Source organism: Scomber scombrus, chromosome 17, assembly GCF_963691925.1.
Source record: "Scomber scombrus chromosome 17, fScoSco1.1, whole genome shotgun sequence".
Lineage (NCBI taxonomy): Eukaryota > Metazoa > Chordata > Actinopteri > Scombriformes > Scombridae > Scomber > Scomber scombrus.
The window spans coordinates 26,641,804-26,661,805 of NC_084986.1; the positions used below are offsets into that span (position 1 = coordinate 26,641,804).

Genomic DNA, 20,002 nt, shown 5'->3' on the forward strand with positions numbered 1-20,002 from the left:
AACATGTGAACTATGACTTAAGCCGATAATATAAAGGGTTATCTGAGCTTCTGCTGCCATGACACAGTCGGTTGTTGTCCAGGGTGAGTAAACACTTGAACTAACGTTAGCATTTAGGAAGGTAACGTTAGCTGTCAGCTGCTAATAATAACAGTAGTATAGTATAGTTAGATAATAAGGTTTAAATGGTGTTTTTCCAGTTGGACAGTGTGGAAACCAGGTCGGCTGCAGGTTTTGGGATCTTGCTTTGAGAGAACATGCTCACGTCAATAAAGTAAGTGCAACAAACACTCACACTACACTACTGTAAAGACACAGTTTAATACAGCATAACACCGAGTCATTTTTAAATGCTAATTATTTCGGACACCGTATATAATATTAACTATATATGTTTTAATATATCAAACCAGGAATGGCACATGTGGTTATTAACATATGTAATGGAGGCCATGATATTTTACTGTTTAAACTTTACTATAAAAAAAATGACATCAGTGCACTGAAATAGTAAACTAAATAATTATGAATAAAAAAACAACCAAAATCTGTACGTATTAACTTGTAAGTAACAATATAAGAAAATAACTTTAGTTAAGAAAAAGGATCAAAACACAGAAAATGCTGCCTTCATAAAGTTAAAAAATAAAAATATATTGGTACATATTGGACAACATATAGGCCGATTTTATTTTATATACAGTCTATGGCCGATACAGATATATCTGTGATAGGCCAATATCTGACCAATATATCAGTCGGGCTCTATTGTTTACACCTGTGATAGCTTAGTATGTCTGCTATAAAAAAAAAGACCTAAACACTAGTTTTAGGAGATAGCATATGAGAGGGTTATTTATCTATTTATTTAGTTAGTTAGGATTTACAAGACAGAATAAAGTTGCAATGTTGAAACATTTGTCAAGAACAACATTTTCTTACATCACACTACAAATATTGTCTTCTTGTCTCTTCAAATCAAATCAACCACAAAACCACAGAAGGGTATAGCTGATCCCTCAGCTGTCCTCATTCATACACTGCACACTCTCTCACACAGGCCTTCCCAGCCAGAATGAAAAGGTTCACATGGATACTGTAACTACAAAAATCCTTCTCAGTTACATACTTTAATTTCATATTCAATAGTTTTTTTTAGAATTTATTCATTCATTTGGAAAAATAGTAGGGGTGGGGAAAAAATCGATACAGCATAGTATTGCAGTATTTTGCATGACAATATTGTATCGATACACGGACGCCAAGTATCGATCTTTAATTATAGAAATTGCAAATGAAAATAATAAAGTTTATTTTCATTTGGGGACATAATTTACAGGTGTAAAAAGATAATGAATCGCAATATATCGCAGCATATGGCAATATATATGTATTTAAAATCGCAATAATATTGTATTGTGACACAAATATCGTTATAATATCGTTAAGTGGAGCCTCTGGTGATTCCCATCCCTACAAAATAGATAATTTGAGGATTTTTTTTTGTTACTTAAGAAAAGTCTTAAGATGTTTAAATATCATTTAAAAAATATATATTTTCCTTTATTTATCCAGGTCTTCTACACATGAGATTGGGTCAGATTTTGTAGATAAGGTCTTCAGTTTTATATTAGTAATATTGATAATCATTTCACAATATTTCACATCTTACAATATTGCATATGTAAAACATAATTTACTTACATTACTTTACACCATACACTCTAAATAACTTTTTGATTCTCACAAGTTTTTTTCCCAAAAACTGTGCAGGTCTGACAGGCCAACAAAACCCACAGCAGGCCTAAAATATCTTTCTTGTAATCCCAAAATAACAGCTAATAATATCTATTGATTCAGAAATCAATAGCGTTTGGAAGCCTCTGTGTGGTGCTCTTCTGAAACATGAGGCGACCTCTGTGTTGTTGCCAGGGAAACTCTTGGTAGCATAGCTCCTTTGAGGAATGGAGCAGTGTGTGTGAGGCAGAAAAGTGACAGTGAGTAAGTTATTAGTGTTGCAGTAAATGTACAGTACAGACTACAGTTATAAATGCTGCAGCTTCACAATACAAACAAAAGCATAAAGTGCTGACACAAATCTCTGCTGACTCAAGCAGTTAAACCTTTGCTATTCATGACGATTATGATGATTTGATCATTTTATTTTATTTTTTATTTTTTTTATTTTTAAAAATTTGAATAATTTGAAGTTTTGGACATCATTTATTTCTTTTTAAACAGTTTTTTAAGAAGCAGAGCAGAGGTTTCTCACAACTTCACCTACTTCCAAGGTGCATGGAGAAGGGAGAAACGTCTAATAGGTGCTACTTGAGATTGCACAGAAGAGGCCTGACGAAAAGAGAGAGGCATTTTAGATTTTCTATTTCAAAAGTTTATTTCCAGAGGCTTGAAAGAGTATATATATTTATTTTTAATTAAAGTGTTTTTGCTAGTATGCTACATCAAATAGGCACATTTTGGTCTTCTGAACGAACTGAAGTATGGCCTCTTAGTTCACTTCTCCAGTTTAGGGACCAAAAACGATGTCACTCATGTCTCCTATTGGAGACTCCACAACTGTCCTGAAGCCACATGACCTTATACCCAGCTCATCTTTGTAGGTGTCCCATATGCTGATGTATGTTTGAATACACGATTGGCTGTATACTTTTATGCTTCATACCCTATTTAAATGTTATTTGTAATATGTTGATATATAATTGTTTTATGTTGACCCAGATGAAGCCGCAAGCAGAAACACAACAACAATAAAGTTAGCTAACCTTAACCCTAACTCTATATACTTGAAGTGTTATTGGAGTTTTGATCTCTTTAAAAAAAAAAATTTAAAGTTTTTTAAAACAAATGTTTTCTCATTGCACAGAAAGTTTAAAATGTGATTATCTGAATGCTCATGTTTCACCTCCTTTTAGAAATGCAGTATGTTATCTCATAGGTTAACTTAGTAAGCATACAGTTAATATCACAGATAGTAACGATGGCCAAAAATGAGTCAAACATGGGTCAAACACTCGACAGAAGTGTATATCAGCTGCATACAAATGTTCATAAGAAGTTGAAATATTTTCATTTTTGTATATTCTGGGTCACATTAGGAGAAGTCCTCAAATTTAAGTCTAAAAGAACACAGTATTTAGTGTGTTTTACTGTTCTCAAATGTCCAAATAGGTCAGATTTGACCCTGAACAGTATATAAGGGTTAAGGGAAACCTGTTTATGTTGTGCCTTATCTCATCATTTGAAATGAGACATGTTAATCATCCATGCCCTCTAATAACACCACTAATCTGTGTTTTTTCTTTTATTCAGAAAGGATTGTATGACGAGGCCCTCAGTAGCTTTTTCCAGAATGTGGATTCAAGGTAGTCACACCTGCCGTCATTGACATGTGCCTTCACACAGTGGTTCAAATATAGTCACTTTCAACATTTGCTGTTTTTTTTTTCCAGGAGAAGTGATGGGAGAGGTTGTGGTGTTGGTGGGAGAATCCAACATCTGAAGGCCAGGGTAAGTTCTGCCAATTACTGGAAAACAGCTTGAGAGGGACATTTTTACAGGGGTAATAGCTTATTTTAGAGTGGGGGTTAAAGGTCGGGGTTGGATTCTGTGTAATGAAAGGTTGGGCATCCTTTGGTTAGGGTTACAAAAAGGAGTTATGGAATGATAGCAGGGGGTGACGGGCAAGTGCAACATGAAATATATCTACTCACATATCTGGATCCACAGGCAGTGCTGGTGGACATGGAGGAGGGAGTGGTCAATGAGATCCTGCAGGGCCCTTTGAGAGAGGTGTTTGACAGCACGCAGCTCCTCACAGACGTGTCCGGTTCAGGCAACAACTGGTGAGAGACACGCTAGCCATGGGACATCTACTCACAGGATCACATGACCAGAGGCCACTGTAGCAAAATCCTGTTTTTTATGTGTTCCTGTTGCACAATCACTCACACGTGTATTACCATCAACACAGTGGTAATAGTGTGCTGTTCAGGAAATGAGTCAAAGAAAGTGAACTGTCAATAAGGAATGTATAAAAATAATTTAAACCTGCTTTTTGTACAACAAACACATTTCCAATTTCCAAAAATATAACACAGCTTATACACAGAGGAGCTCTAGTGGCTTACGGGCTTTTTTTTTTTTTTTTCAATTTGCCCTTTCTCACATAGACACAGTATAATTTACGGGAAAGGTCAGTAGTGCTTCTTGACAGGGCTGGTGTGAATATTCCCTCTTAGCCTGACAGCCGTTGTAAAAAAAAAGAAGCAATGCCTCTTTGCAATGACATGCTTGTCTAGCAGAATTGTTGGCGAGACACTGGGAGCAGAATATTCAGCATATTAAAGGGCAGCTCACATGAGACAGAGAGCTGAGTGATGCAGCAAGGGTCCTTTTAGATGTCCCCTCCTTCAACAATGGCCTTTTCTCCTGAAGCTTATAAAATGTTGAGGGTGGACTGAGTTAATGTTTTTCTCTGCTGCCATCAGCATGGTTTAAACACTAATATTAATATCTGTTTTTATTTATCTTTTTATTATTAAGCACTCACTGTGAAGCATCTTTCATTATCGTTATTTATTTTTGGTAAATCCTACACATAGCACACTATCCTGAGGAGTGTGAAAACTTTGGCTTTCGCACAGCATTTAAGACACATTTTAAGACATATGAAATATTTATGCCCAATATGTTATCTACACAAAAAAGTTACATGACCTCCTAAAAATGACATTTACTCCTTCTCTGAAATAATCTATGAATATGCAAATATTGTTCATAACTGATATTTAACTGCTGGATACACAATGTCTCCTCCTCATTCTCAGTGTTTGTACACTGGAGGCTTCAAGTTTCCACATCATTTGAAAATTGACTTCAATTCACTTTCAAACTAGTCACGATGTCACAAATCTTGCTCATAAAGTACACAAGTCAAATCTGAGATGTGAAAACAAACTCTGCACAAACATCATTCTGCACACTCAAACATATAAGTGAAGTAATAACAAGCAAAACACATTTGTGAGTGGAGATGGACATGAACATTTAACTGTGGCTGTGTTCATTCTTCATGTTGAAATTTGTGATTTTTCAGCTCAGTCTCTTGATTGCTCTGCCATCACCTCCCAAGATTTTCTAAGTCTAGATACTGTTTTTTTCTACTATCTAACATATATAAACCCATGGCCCATTGTTTTGTTGTTGTTACTTGTTCAAAAACCAACACATTGTTTTCACCTTCACCAAGCAGTGACACATTTCTTCCTTTCCAGGGCAGTGGGACACATGACCTATGGCTCAGCCTACAGGGAGCAGATAGTGGATAAGCTGAGGAAGGCAGCAGAACACTGTGACTGTCTGCAGTGCTTCTTTCTCATCCACTCAATGGGTGGAGGTAAGATGCATTAAACATTCAGGCATGGAGGCATGAAGAAGAAAGTCCAGACAGATTGTTTGACTTAAGTAAAGGACTATTGCACAGATTTCTTATATGTTAAATCTCAGCTCCAAGCCTTTATTTGGTCATCAGTGATCTTTACACATTGGTGATAAATGATGATGCTTCCTGGTTTTATTTTAGAGGATATGGAACTGTGAAAAATCAGGTTCTCCATTCATATACATTATTCTTGACATTAAAGATACTGGGTTACTGCACACAGTAAATGCATTAATTGTGGATTTGAGGAACGGGCTCTGGACTGGGGACCAGAGTGCTGAGCCTGCTGGAGGAAGAGTTCCCAGAGGTGTGTCGAATTGTCACCTCCATCTACCCGTCTGCGGAGGATGACGTCATCACCTCTCCATACAACAGCGTCCTGGCCATGCGAGAGCTCACAGAGCACGCTGACTGTGTCCTGCCTGTAGAGAATCAGGTCTGTTTTCCCCAAGTTTTTCTATGTTTTGCCGTCTTAATCATCAATTATAACGATTTTCACTCCTCCTCTCTTCTCTGCAGTCATTGGTCGAGATCGTGAACAAGATCAAACACATGTCTCATGGTGCAAAGCCTGGGGCGACGATCAGGAGAGACAGCACCGTCATCTCTGGGCAGGGCGGCCTCAGTGGGGCAGAGAAGCCCTTTGATGCCATGAATAACATTGTGGCCAACCTGTTGCTCAATATGACCAGGTATAGTATTACTGTCTGCTCACATGCAGTAGAGCCCTGTCTGCTGAGGGAAGAGGCCTGTCTCACAGTGTTTATGTTACTAGTGGACATGCTCACATGGAGCTTTTATAGCTATATCACCTATTCAATTTAAAATGTTATAAACACAATAAATGGCCTTCTTATTGTGTTGCTGGTCTGTCTAAAATATTAATACCACTCCTATAAGTCTACATAATAATACTTCTAACCTCCAAAAGTGCAGTAGCGTACAGATTCTAGACTGTGCACCACTGCACCTTTATCGTTAGTTTTAAATGCAAAAGTATAAAATGCAGTTCCCTTTGTATGTAGTTGCAGGCTTTCAGGAGATCCAGATTACACAGTCAATTAGATTATTAGGATTATTGTTATATGCAGCTGGAAAGTACTAACCAAAATATGACAAATGTTATACATTCATGCATTTTCATAAAATGTAAAAAAAATGTATGAAAAAAGAACCATGTGGAGTTTTTCTCCGCTAGTAGTAATGCTATGGAACAATTGTTTTTTACTTTTACTTATATGTCTCTACTTTGTTTGTTCTTGCACTCAAATGCACCTTTAAATTTAAACATGAGAGAATGTAGATGTGAATCATTTTGCAGTAGTTACCTTACTGATATGTTTATCATTATATATATATGCTATTCATATTTGTATAGGGTGAACATGTCCTGTTAAGATGATAGTTGGTATATGTTTGATATTTTAATTTGATTAATGTGACTGAATAATTCTTTGAGACATCAGTCATATAAATGCTCAGACAAGATAATAACTAACCATTCATGAGTGTGTCTCATAATGAAAATGCTTTTTTTCCTGCTAAAGTGATAAATAAGATTTTCTATGCATGTAAAAGTTGCCCGTGTGTAACCAGTCGTTGATATTATGTTACAGCTCGGCCCGTTTTGAGGGTTCCCTCAACATGGATCTGAACGAGATCGCCATGAACCTGGTCCCCTTCCCTCGTTTACACTACCTGGTTCCCAGTCTCACCCCTCTCTACACACTGGCTGATGTCAATGTCCCCACCAGAAGGTTCGCTGTCTTTCTGTCACTGCAGTCTATTTTTATGTTCCAGTTGTTCTTGACTCCCGCAGAGCTCCGGGTATTGAGCTGACAGGAACTCCATCATCCCCTCCACACCTGTGTTCAGTGGGCTGTGATGAGTAGTGATGAATGATGAGGGGTTGAACCCTAACCCTCACTGATTAGACATGTGTAGAATTTATTTACAACAACAACAACACTGTTCATGTGGAACAAGGACTAAATATGTTATAGATAGTGTTTTGGATATATGGTTAAAACTAGTGTTACAATATCCAGTGGACACACATTCTCATTGAAGTCAATGGGAAGGTTTTTGACTGGTACATACACTATAGATATGGTAAAGATAATGTTTGGGTTTTTTTTTTCAAAATCAGTACATATTATGGTTTGGCAAATGTATTCATTTATATATATACATTTAATGTATTTATAAATACAATACAATATAAAATAAATGTATTTTATTTAAATGTTTATTAGTAAAGGGACACATATATAATTAATGCCACGTAATAAAATAATAAAACTGATGCTCAGTGCAAAGAAGAATGTTTCACTGTTATGCACTGTATTAGACAAACCTCCTTACTTTGTAGTTAGTTTTAGTTTTAATTATTTATATAGACTACTGAATGTTGTGGAAAGTATGTGTGGATTTTTTTGCATTGTTTTCTGCTTTTTAATCTTTATATAAATTTAGTCTTCTTATTTTTTAATGTATTATTTGTATGCTTAAAACTAAATCTTTTATATTCTTTTAGGGTGACTACTTAACATCAGTCCAGGGACAACAAATGTAAAATAGCCTTTTGGCTAATTCTGGCATGTTTACATTTGTCAAAATGTTTTATTAATATACATTGTCCCTGTTCATTAAACCTTTAAATAAATAAATAAATAAAATATAAGATCATATCATCATGATATTATTCTACAGAAAGCCAACAACAAGTTATTGCTCAGATCTGATCATAGACATTAATCTAGTCTTCATAGAATCACAAAGAATCCACTTAAAATAATGTTTCAGACATTTTAGAAAAATATATACGACTGATGAAGATTTAAATGACTTTCTTTTGTTATTATTTTTGGGTCTGATAATTATCCTCAAAACAAGAGGCATAACATTTTCAAACACCACAGAGCCAACTTTCATTTTATCAGTGTAGATGGAGACAACTTCAAGTTTAGTGCTGCAGGCTTACGACAGGAAATCACTATTTGACCCACCCTCCTCCTCCCTGGCAACAACTGCCATGAAAGTGGCCTTGTGTGAAACCATATAGACCTCATCTAGCTGGAGCGGAGCTGTTCATTGGTCGACAGGACTGGCAGTTGTGCTCCCATGGGATGTGAATGTATGTGACTGTATGAATGCAGAGCAGGGTGTTCCTTAAAAATATCTTGCCCGCTCAGCAGAACCACCCTGGATAAATAAAGGTTGAAAAATTCTTCTTCTCAAATGTTGCCCCCATGGACCCCGAATCTTACTCAGCTGTGCATGAAATCTCTGCCAGACCATAAGTACACTCAGTAAATAGAGACAAAGTGTGCTGAGCAAGCAAACAATAAAGGTATTTATCACCAGGATGCAGGAAATGTTATATTTATAGAAAGAAGTCTTATAACAAGTAATAATGTGACATTTACCTGGCTGTCTTCTCTCACTCTGCCCCCCCCCCCCCTCCTTCCCCCTCTCCTCAGACTGGATCAGATGTTCAGTGACGCCTTCAGTAAAGAGCACCAGCTCATCCGAGCCGACCCCAAGCACAGCCTCTACCTGGCCTGCGCCCTCATGGTCCGGGGCAACGTTCAGGTGTCCGACCTCCGCAGGAACATCGAGAGGTCAGAGTGGCCTCCTCGGCCCCCACCCCGATAGGCCCCCGAATATGCACTTCATAGTCACACTCCCTATATAATGCCCCATTTCAGCACAGACAGCAGTGATTCATGACTGGTCCATTCAGCACCCGTTTCTCCCTGCAGACCTTGTTTTTATGTGGCACATTGTTGAAAGAAATGAAAACAGGAGGTGCTGTGAGAGCACATAGTTGTGCATGACCACGGAATAAAAGAGGAGGAGGGGAAGCTCAGAAGTATTGCTCACCATATTTAATCACTGCTCTTATATTGATGCATATTATACTATTGGTTATCTCCGTCTTTTTCCATTAAACATATAAAAACTGATATACACTGCATACATTGCCCTTTAACTATTGGTAGTGTTGAAAAAAAGTGATGATCAGCAATTTTGATAACAAATGAATTGTTATTTTTCAAGTGCCAAATTTACCCTGCTTTCAGCTCCTTTTGTTACACTGTAAACTGAATAGATTTGGGTTTTAGACGAAAAATGAGAAGATATGACCTTAACTTGTGATGTATATTTCCTGACATTTTATATACTTCAAAAAATAGAAATAATAATGGTTCTTTGAAGCCCATGACATCTTCACCGGGTCATTACCATTTCTTTACTGCTGCCAATATTAACAAAATGTTTCTTTTACTCACAAGATAGCTCAGTTTGAAGTACTTTTAAGTCAGACAGGTTTTTGTTCCAACCAATCAAGAGCACGTGATTCAACCAATCAAATGTCTGAAGACTGATTTCAGTTGATTACATTAGTCCAGTCTGGTGTGCTCCTGATTAGTTAGAATGAAAACCTGCAGTCACATGAACCTTTATGGAATAGTTTGGACACCTCTGTTTGAGGTGCTTAACCTTCCTGCTGACAACAGGGGTTAACTCAGAAATGAGTTATAGTTTCATTTAAATGAGGTTTATTGACCTGAATTTCCGAAAAAATATGTGTGTAAAACCTGTCATAATAAGTTTGAATGAAGTTGGATAAAAAGGTCTAACACAGAATTGGGTGATAATTTATACATTATGCTTTTTAAATAGTCAAGTTGCTGCTGCCCTTCAGTGCCCTGCAAATGATGTAATCCTTTAAATGTTTAGCTTGATTTTCTTGCATTGAATGTATAAAAGAGTACAAATCTTTTTTTTCCCCCGCTCCATCCTCTAGGCTGAAGCCTTCTCTGCCCTTTGTCTCGTGGAATCAGGAGGGCTGGAAGACGGGTCTGTGCTCTGTCCCTCCTGTGGGTCACTCTCACTCCCTGTTAGCTCTGGCCAACAACACCTGTGTGAAGCCCACGTTTATGGAGCTGAGAGAACGCTTCACCAGGCTCTACAGGAAGAAGGTACATTTCCTGTAATCTTGTCTTTTTATGCATGAATGAATGAATGCCTTTATTGTCATTGCATGTTCACATACAATGACATTTTATTTCTCTCATAAAAGAAAATTGTTTCCGTTCACTCTTCTCAAACATACACTCACATAAGCACATACAATAGAATAACTGTAACATAAAGTAATATATGAGAATATAAAGCTGTAAAATTAAAAAATCATTTATCAAATAGAAACACCAAATGTTTCCTGGTTGCACTTTGTCAAATGTGGATTTACTGTTTTTGTTGCTTTTAAGCCTCTATTTGTCTGTTTTTGACTTTAAATAGACTTAACAAAAAATAATGATTATCATTAAGTGCTTATTCATTTTCAGTTAACTAATCATATCAGCTCTAATATGTATCATATTAAATACATGGTGAGAGTTGAGATTCCAGCGTTTCCTGGAAATTCTCACCAAAATCTTCTCTCTCTTGAAAAATACCTCTGGATGGATCTTTAAACCGTGAACTGAACAGACACCTTCTCTACACTTATCAATGCTACTGTGTAACTGCTGCAGTATATCATTCAGCCTTGAGATGCCATTATTATTGAATATAGCTATAAAAGGTTTAGCACCAGTCCTTTAACGTGTATTGACTTTTACATTTTTCATTTTTACAATTTCTCCTCTACTAAAGATTGAAATGTTGATTAAAATGCAACTTTTAATGCGATGAAGTCTGGACGGGCACAGAAATAATGAGAATGAATAGTGTTGTTCACATGTTACTGCATAAAGACTACACTCATGTTGTGTTTGTATGTAAGATTCTTTTATTTATTCAAAACTTGTAACCATCCCCTATGGGGATGAATAAAGTATATCTATCTAAATATATCTATAAGTTGCAATCCTGGTGAGAGCATGATACTCTGTCCAATAGTTCCTCAGTCTTTCTGCAGTATGTATATTTACCAGTTCAATCTTTTTTCATCATTCAACACTTAAACTTTAAAATGAGGTACAGCCTATACACCAACAAGTACACTTATCCCACTACCTTCTATTTGCCCCCGTGTGTCTGGTTTTATGATGTTGGCGTTGGGTCATATTGTTAGTATCTGTGCTGCGGCTCACCCAGGACAAACCTTATCCCCAAAGCAAAGAAAACACATATTTATACTTTTTGTTTGTATCCAAACTGAGTGACTTCATGCTCTACTCTCCTCTGACTATGCTTTCTCTAGGCTCACCTACATCACTACCTGAATGTGGAGGGGATGGAGCAGAGCTTCTTCTCAGAGGCTGTCACCTCTCTCAGCTCACTGATTGAAGAGTATCATCATCTGGACGCCACCAAGCTGAAACTGATGCCCGACGCACCCAGACTCTGCATCGCTACATGAAGGTCTGCTGTTGATGATCTCTGTGTGTGTGTGTGTGTGTGTGTGTGTGTGTGTGTGTGTGTGTGTGTGTGTGTTTCAAAAATGACTTCACACAAACCAAAATGTTTTGTACATATCTTTATAAGTTATATAAATCAATATTGTCTAATTTATGACCTGATTTTATTTTATTTTTTTCCTGTCTGAAAAAAAATAAACAGGAAGCACATGTGAACAAAGAGAAACAGTTCAACTCAGTCTGTAGAATGACCTGATTTGCCGTTTCTTGGCTCCCTGACGTGTAGTATTATGAGGTACTGTTCATACTGATCACCCTGACCGTCATCAATGTTGTTATTGCACATACGTATGTTGAAGACGAAGCTCACTCCTAACTAACAACATTTCTTCATTTATTTAATGATCCCAGCCATTTCACCTCCACAGAGAGGTTTCGTAGTTCTTGTATGAGTTTTCTTGAGGCGTGCTGCTTGCTGAGGAGAACCTAACAACCAAAGTATACGTTTCAGTCCTCAGTCCCCCCGCAGCAGGGCTCGTACCTCGTGTCTGTGTCTCCGGTCTTCTCGGACGGGTCGGTTACAATAACCGCAGCTCAGAAAACATGTCGCCCGGATCGTTACACTTCCTCTGGCACACGCAGGACGTTATCCACTGCATCTTCCACTGCGTGTTGGTGCCTCCTTTGCAGCTGAAGTTGACCTTGATCATGCGGGACTTGTTGGGGACGCAGCAGCGCTTGTCCGTGCAGGCTCCGCAGTACGTGGGTTTGAATTTCTTGGTACTGGTGCAACCTGAGAGGACCAGCTTCTCTGCTTTCTTTGCTTGGAATTTAGGCTGACATGTTTTTCCCTTTGGTGCCTAGAGGTGAAAAGAATCATTTTATTAGTTTTTTTTTGTTTTTAAATCATGTCAGTATCTTAATAGAATTTATTTCGGTTGTCACCTTGAGATTCTTGAGCACACTCTTCTCACAGGGCCTCAGCAGACACAGGCGTCGGTCCTTCCTCATCTCACATTTGCCGTTGTCGTTGTTGACGCGCACCGAGATACCAAGGCCGCAGGTTTTGGAGCATGGGCTCCACGGGGTGGTCTGGATCAGGCAGTTCTTCTTCCAGGCTAAAGGAGGATCCCTGTAAGCTTTCAGTATTACAGTTAAAGGGCACTGTGTCAACAACACCCTACATAAAGAGCTTGCCTGTGTGCTGCCAGGCAGAGCACAGATCCTGTTCAGACTGAACTGAGAAGACCCCAAATACCTGGTCAAAGCCACCATGAGGGGAGTTAATCTTCCGCTACCAGTTGTATAAACTGTGAAACCTTTAAATGTGTCGTTTGAGTAGATGTGAAAGGACAATTTCCTTTTCAACAGATCTCTTCCTGACTTGATTCAAGTGAAAGAAGCCATTCTGCCAAAAGTGAAATGATCTTTTAGACATCCAAAATGTTTTCAGTTACTTTGTGCAGAAGTCAGTTCTGTGCTGTGCTGTGCTGTTTTTCCCACAGTGACACATTAAATCAGTGTTTCCTAAGATCACACATCAACATACATATTGTTTCTATATAGTTGGAGGTCAAGCTGAGAGAACTTTAGTCAGAATACATTAAAGTGAAATGTTTGGTGTTTTTAATAAAAACCTGAGTTGTCCCTCCTCCAGTTTATAACTGGAACCATCAATCTTTGTGTTTTCCTCTACGAGGCAGTGTAACCACAGTCAGCTACACTTCACACTGCCAGAGTAATGAAATCGCCCCCCTCCACCCTCTTCCCCTTCCTCCCGACCAGCGAACTCGGGTAGCAATTAACATTCCAGGGGCCCGGCTCTTCTCCACAGGTTTACTCTCTAAACACACACCTGACATGTAGGTAGTATCCTGCTGGTGCTTCTTTGGGCTCTGGCTGCTGCTGCGGAGGCCAGCTGGCAAGTTGCCCATCAGAGGGGCGGGACCCAACAGTGCAGCAGGCTTCTGGATGAAAGCTGGAGTACAGCCGATGGCTCCGGCAATGCATGTGCATTTATAGAGGGGGCTGGGCTGGAAACCTTCTCCATTCTCATAGTGGGCCCCATTCAGGTCGCAGCCCACTGCCATCAAGTCTGAAAGAAACATGGAAACATGTCAGGAGGCTGTGTGACTGACACAGGGAACAAATCTATCGCTAGTATTTTGATATGAATCTCACAAGCAGATCAATTATTAATGAATGTTGATACAAATTAGTTTGATAATGTGATCAAAATACTTTATATATGATGTTACTACACATAATCAGTGTGACTGTAGTTGCTATATTTTTATTCCACTGTAAAAGTGCATTTACTTTTCTACTAAAAATAATGAGTTGACAAAAAAATCAAAAGGTCCACTAACATTTTTAAAACTTTCACCTACATCTCATGGTCTTCATCAGCAGATGGAATTTGTTATTATTATATATGACAACTGAGCAAACTCTATCTGATAATGAAGACCATGTTACGTATTTAAAAGCTCCCAAAAAAGCAAGTTGCAAGTTTTTTTGGTCAACCTGTTATTTCTAAGGTAAACAGCGAAAATTACATAATCTGGATGGGATAATTTTGTAGTCAGTTGATTGTTTAATTGATATAAAACAGCAGATTTTATACTTAAATAATACAGCACTGTATGAAGAATCAAATTTGTGCCATTTTTTCCTAAAGTCATTCATATTAAGATGTGAAGAGGGATTTTGCTGCTTCATCACCAACATGATGTATATCCTGAAGAAGCTCTAGTTTAAATTAGAGATGGAAAATGTGCGGCACCTGTGTCAGTTTGACCTGACCCACCCTGACTAATCCCAGAGGAGATGAGGGCCACTCACAGGCACATACTCCGACCTCGTATTTAGGCCGGTCAGCTGAAAAGTCGCAGTACATGCCCTTGTGCGGGTCGCAGACGTCCCTCTCGTTGCACGCCTGTCCGATCTGCCGGGCGCAGCTCTTGCAGCAGCCACACCCGTCCAGGACGGAGCTCACCCCCGGCGCGCACTGAGGCCTTTCCCGACACTTGCAGGGCCACTGGCAGAACTGCCGCCTCTCAGCCGCAGCCCGCCCGTCTCGACGTGCCAGCAGCTGCCCATTGTTCTGAGCCCTGCTGAAGCACTGAGGACAAAGACAGATATACCTTTTGAGAGCACCTTTGCAGTATTTTTTGTACTCCTGCTGTATTCAGACGGTTGTATTCAGTTCAATAATTAATACACAACTTTTCTGTTGGATTGGACTACGAGATCCATCCAAATCTGGTTGTTTTATAGTATAGAAAGCTTTAAAACGTGCTAAAAGCCACATTCTGATCTCCATTTGACTTATTATCACCTGTTGATGTCACATCCAGGTTGTTCTTTGATTTCAGTGTGGGTCTTCAAATGTTTATACTTGACACAGCTACTTTTCGACAGCTTTTTTTACTCTGAATACGTTCCCCTACTTTTCTACAATGACAGAAACAAGTTGTTCAGCTAAATCTGCACCTTAACTCCACATGTTTTAATGTTCATAGCTCATAGCATAAAATGTTGAATGGACAACTCAGGTGAACAGCTTCTTGTTCTGCCTCCATGTTTTAACTGCTTTGGAAAAAGTGAGAGTGGACTGCTCAGAACGTGCCACGTATGAGGTAGTTTGTTGATGTGTGTTAGTGGAACGTCACAGAGTAAAATGCCTTCTCATACAAGAAGAGTGAGTTGGCAAAAAATACCCTCATATATCTCAGTCTTAATGTAAGTTGCCTGAATTTTATATAATTCCTCTGAATTCACTTGAGGCATAATGATTGTACTGTAATGGTTGACATTTGTACAGTTTCCCAAAAAGTCTCTTGTTAAAACTGAAAGGATTAAATGATTAGATATTGAAGCAACACATTGTAGGACTTAACTGATACAAAACCCCCCCCCTTTCCTTGCTCTTTGTGTCTCTCCTGTAACCTCTCACACTCATTTTAAAACGTAACCACATTCGGTTAAAAAAAATCAATACTTTGCTTGTCCAGTGTAATTGTAACTAAAAAGTTCACTGGTAAAAAATAGTTTGCTAAGACTGGAGTCTTTATTGAGGCAGCAAACAAACATTGTGACTGTGTTAATGGAGCTCTTGTGTTAGCGCTGGGCACACTTAACACATTCTAAACCGTCCATGCCAAACACAGATCTGTCATTTTTGTCTCTTTTTTTATCAACAAACACACACTTTAATATTGGATTCAAGTCACAGTTTTCCAAATCTTCTAGAATAAGGCTGCTGATCATAAAGACCTCTGTGTCATAAAGAACCTTTTTTTTTTTTCATTTTCTTTCATTACCATGAACACAGCCACTGTAGTTTATTTCACACATAGCTTTGTCCTGCTGCTGCTACTTATTAGCACACCAAATGTGTATTAATCCTCAGCTGAAAATAGTCCTCAACAAAAGACCTCTTTACTCCTGTTGAAGTAACTTTTGCTAAAAGTAAAAATAAAATAGAAGAGTGCAGATCCCTGCTAGGTGTGGACTTTCAAGATAGTGGTGAAGATAACAAAAACAAGGATTTACTCATCTCATATCATGCCTAACTTTAGTGGATCATAACATATCAGGTATGGAATTAATCTGCAGATGCTCCGGTTCAAGAAGAGATCAAACTTTTCTATGAATGTCAGTTTTGAGTTAGGTAAGACTAGGTTAGCCCTGTTTTTAGCCTGAGCTGATTGACAAAAATACATTTTGCTATGTTGCAAGTAACGCATACTGTCATAAATAAAAATAAATGAGCATATGGTCTGAAAGTGCATGAATAACATTAGGCTGATGGGGCCAGAAATATAAGAGATTAGCTGCAGACAGATACACACACGACCAGAAGCATAAAAAACTCTTTGTGACCCATTTTTGAAGATTTACATCTTCTTTAGGAACCAGTGTGCTGAGGGTCAGAGACAAAGGGACTCATGTTTGGTTTTGATCTTGATGACGAAACAGAATAAACCTTTAAGATTAAAACTACACAATTTCTTAATAGAGCATAAACCAATCAAAGAGGCTTGATTTCTTCCAGGAGCATTAGAGTTATTGATAGTTAACTTTATTTTGGAGACTTATAAATGTGTGATGCTACTGTTTAAAATCTGGCTGGCGACATTTAACACATCTTCCACTCTTTTCTCACCTCACATCTTTCTCTACTGTAAAAAATATTAAGCAAAAAATGGCATAAGCAGACAGCAGTATTAAGCCCAATCTGCTAGAATCCTAACTTCTTTCTTTTCACAGCTACCACAAATGTAACGTTCTTTTGTTTAATTTGATTGACACTTCTGGTTAGATAGCCGTGGCAAAATAACTGTAACCGAGAGCAGCAACAGCTTATTAATATTCCAGTTTTCAACTCTGTAAACCTCAAATTCTTGGTTTGCTTTTTTTTTCTTTCTTCGTCTTAGTATTTGCTGTTGATGATGCTATGATGCAACCCCTTGCATGGTGCCACTTGTGCTCCAATTGCACCCCCCACCCAGCCGCTCAGTGCTTCCAAGGGTCACTGAGGGTTATGCCAAAAATCTGAAGCCTGTCTGCCAGGTTTACTGAATGAGCTCATTTGATGGTGTGAAAACGGGACCACAGAAGCTTTAAAAAACAAAGAGTGCAAACTTTTACTCCTCTTTTGCCAACACACACCCCTGAAACAAAGAGTAATCTTGAGCCCAGTAAAAAAAAAATAACACTCGGTATACAAATAAGGATATTTCGAGTACATTACAGGAAAGACAAATTCTGAAAAAATCCTAAACTTTCTACAAAAAAAACATTCCTAAACTTAGAGTACTGTAAATTTAGTTTTAAGTGCATTTTAAATAGCTGGTACCCTGCTACTGACAACATCCAAATCCGTTGTGTCTGAATAGAAAAAGATAATCCTCTTCTTACCTGTTGAGCGAGGATGAGAAGGAGGGAACGGCAGAGAAGCGATAGCATCTCTTAAGTAAGTTGGTTTGTGTGAGCTCCAGGAGGAGAGCGCAGGGGGACGAGGGAGCAGGAAGGCGGAATTGAGAGGGGGGGGGACTGGGGAGAAGGAGAGAGGAATAGGGGGAGAGAGTGGGAGAGCTGACCTGTCGGAGAAGGGGACAAAGCGCCCCTCTGTCTCCTCTCCAAACACACCTTTCCCCGCCTCACTGATCCAGAGGGGAAATATTTGTCTTCATAACTGCCGGGCTGCTCCAAGGCCTTCAAACCCTGCCCACTTGTTTATTCTTAGTCTGCAGGCCTAACTCAGATTTATCTGGGTGCCACTACAGTTAAATCTCTAAACCATGTGTGACAAGCTGTTACACAGCACTCTGTAAAAGTACATACCTAGAAATAATGTCTATTTAATTCTTAACTGCTCGGACAAAACCTGGATTCATGAGTAGAATTCTAGTCAGTAAATGCATTCACTATATGCTGTTTGTTTCATGTGGTGCGTTCGCTGTACACTCCCACTTCATGTGGACTGGCACACATTTAAGTTCACATTCCGTTATTATTTACACTGAGTAAAGAGGTCCCTCTCAGAGCCGGCCCTTCCGCCTCTGTCCACGATAAGCCAACGCCCCCTTTGAGAATTCACATGGGGAAAACAAGAAAAACTGCTCATTTGTTATGTTTTTCACACTGATTACATCCTACTATTGCTACTGCTGTTAACTATGAGTTTCTGATCATTACTACAGGGGTTAAAGTTCTCAGGCAGCATGCCTCATTTCAGGCATTGAGCAGTTTTAAACTCATGTAATTCTCAATTCAATTTATTTCCTCAAGGACAACTTTTCAGGCTCGCAAATCTTGTCTTGCTTTAATCCTTGTTACTAGGTTCTTGAGTTTAAAAACACAGACAAATATGAACGTGCTCACCAGTGTTTCGTTAACATTTCATAAACAAAAGCTTTTTTGATAATGATCCCTTAAATTTGGTTATTAGAGAACTGTGACCACGTTATGTACTGAGTTGGACATTTTTTACCAAACTGTCCTCCCCAAAAAAGATGAATCGTTTATGTTAGGTCCCCCAAAAAACAAACCTTCACGTTAAAGTGGCGCCCTCTAGCTGCCCTAGTAATTATGATGGGAGTAAAGGAGGATGTCAGCTGATTTTATTATAGAGTAACAAAGTCCAGATTGCTGTTTGTTTCCTGTTTCCAACCACAAATCAGCATTGTTTTTTACAAACTATGACCACAATTACCCTCGAACAGAAACTATGTTGTTATTATTGTAACCATGACAACAAAGGTAATGTTGCCACAATTTTATCCATGTAAAAAATGGCACAAGTCACCAGTTAGATATAGGCACAAGTAAGCCTATATCTACCCTAATGTTAACCATAGTGTGCACATTATGAAACATATTTATTTTTTCAGCAGTGATTTGTAAAGATTTTGGAAGTCACAGACAAATGAGTTCAGTGTCAGATTGGAAAACGCTCCTATGTCGCTCTGGAGTTCATGGAATGGTAACAAAGTGCTTTGAGGGCTTGTGGACATTTTTAGCTAACAGGTTGTGATGCGTCAAAACACGTTAAAACACCTGTGCCTGTTGTTTTTCTATGTAAAACCACATACCACAGCAGCAACCCAACTAAACTCTCTCACATTCACTCCCTCACTTGGCTTCTGAGCCCTTATAACTACTACTGTTGGTACGGTACATCCAATGTGTGCTAAAGACATCTTCAAACAAAGCAGCTTTATGAAATGCGGTCGGTGGAGTTTCACTGTCAGACATCTGGTAGCAGAGGGAAAGAGAGAAGCGGTCTCAAAAATGGGGCACACGACTAATCAGACACGATGAATACTTGAAATCTTGGTAGAGACGGAAAGAGGAAATTATTTGGGCTGCAACTATTCTCAACTGAGCAGCACAAAACTAGAATCCATGTTAATACAATCTAGGGCTGGGCAATATATCAATATTATATTGTTATCGTGATATGAAACTACATATCGTCTCAGAATTTGGATATCATAATATCGTGATATGGTAGAAGTGTTGTCTTTTCCTGCTTTTAAAGGCTGCATTACAGTAAAATTATGTCTTTTTTTTTAACTTACAAGATTGTTGTAGTTGTTGTAGTATTTGCCTTTACCCACTGTTCTGGAAATTTTCTATTAAAGAGCACAAAGTCGTT

At 38.5% G+C, this 20,002-nt stretch overlaps 2 protein-coding genes across 3 annotated transcripts; one reads left to right on the forward strand and one right to left on the reverse strand.

Annotated features, from left to right (window-relative positions):
• tube1 (tubulin, epsilon 1) lies at positions 1-11,837 on the forward strand. Of its 2 annotated transcripts, none has more exons than XM_062437507.1 (12): positions 1-83; positions 201-274; positions 3,331-3,383; positions 3,471-3,528; positions 3,748-3,863; positions 5,295-5,416; positions 5,710-5,897; positions 5,981-6,153; positions 7,078-7,218; positions 8,944-9,084; positions 10,275-10,449; positions 11,679-11,837. In XM_062437507.1, the coding sequence occupies exons 1-12, from the start codon at positions 59-61 to the stop codon at positions 11,835-11,837; spliced, it is 1,425 nt and encodes a 474-aa protein (XP_062293491.1). In that variant the 5' UTR covers positions 1-58. The 2 variants fall into 2 exon arrangements, with proteins under 2 accessions (XP_062293491.1, XP_062293492.1); XM_062437508.1 differs by having other exon boundaries at positions 3,474-3,528.
• Positions 11,838-12,413: 576 nt separating this feature from the next.
• On the reverse strand, positions 12,414-17,808 carry ccn6 (cellular communication network factor 6). Its single transcript, XM_062437500.1, has 5 exons — positions 17,761-17,808; positions 14,680-14,959; positions 13,691-13,930; positions 12,781-12,953; positions 12,414-12,695 (listed from the first exon to the last, which is right to left on the reverse strand). The coding sequence occupies exons 1-5, from the start codon at positions 17,806-17,808 to the stop codon at positions 12,414-12,416; spliced, it is 1,023 nt and encodes a 340-aa protein (XP_062293484.1).
• Positions 17,809-20,002: the final 2,194 nt, after the last annotated feature.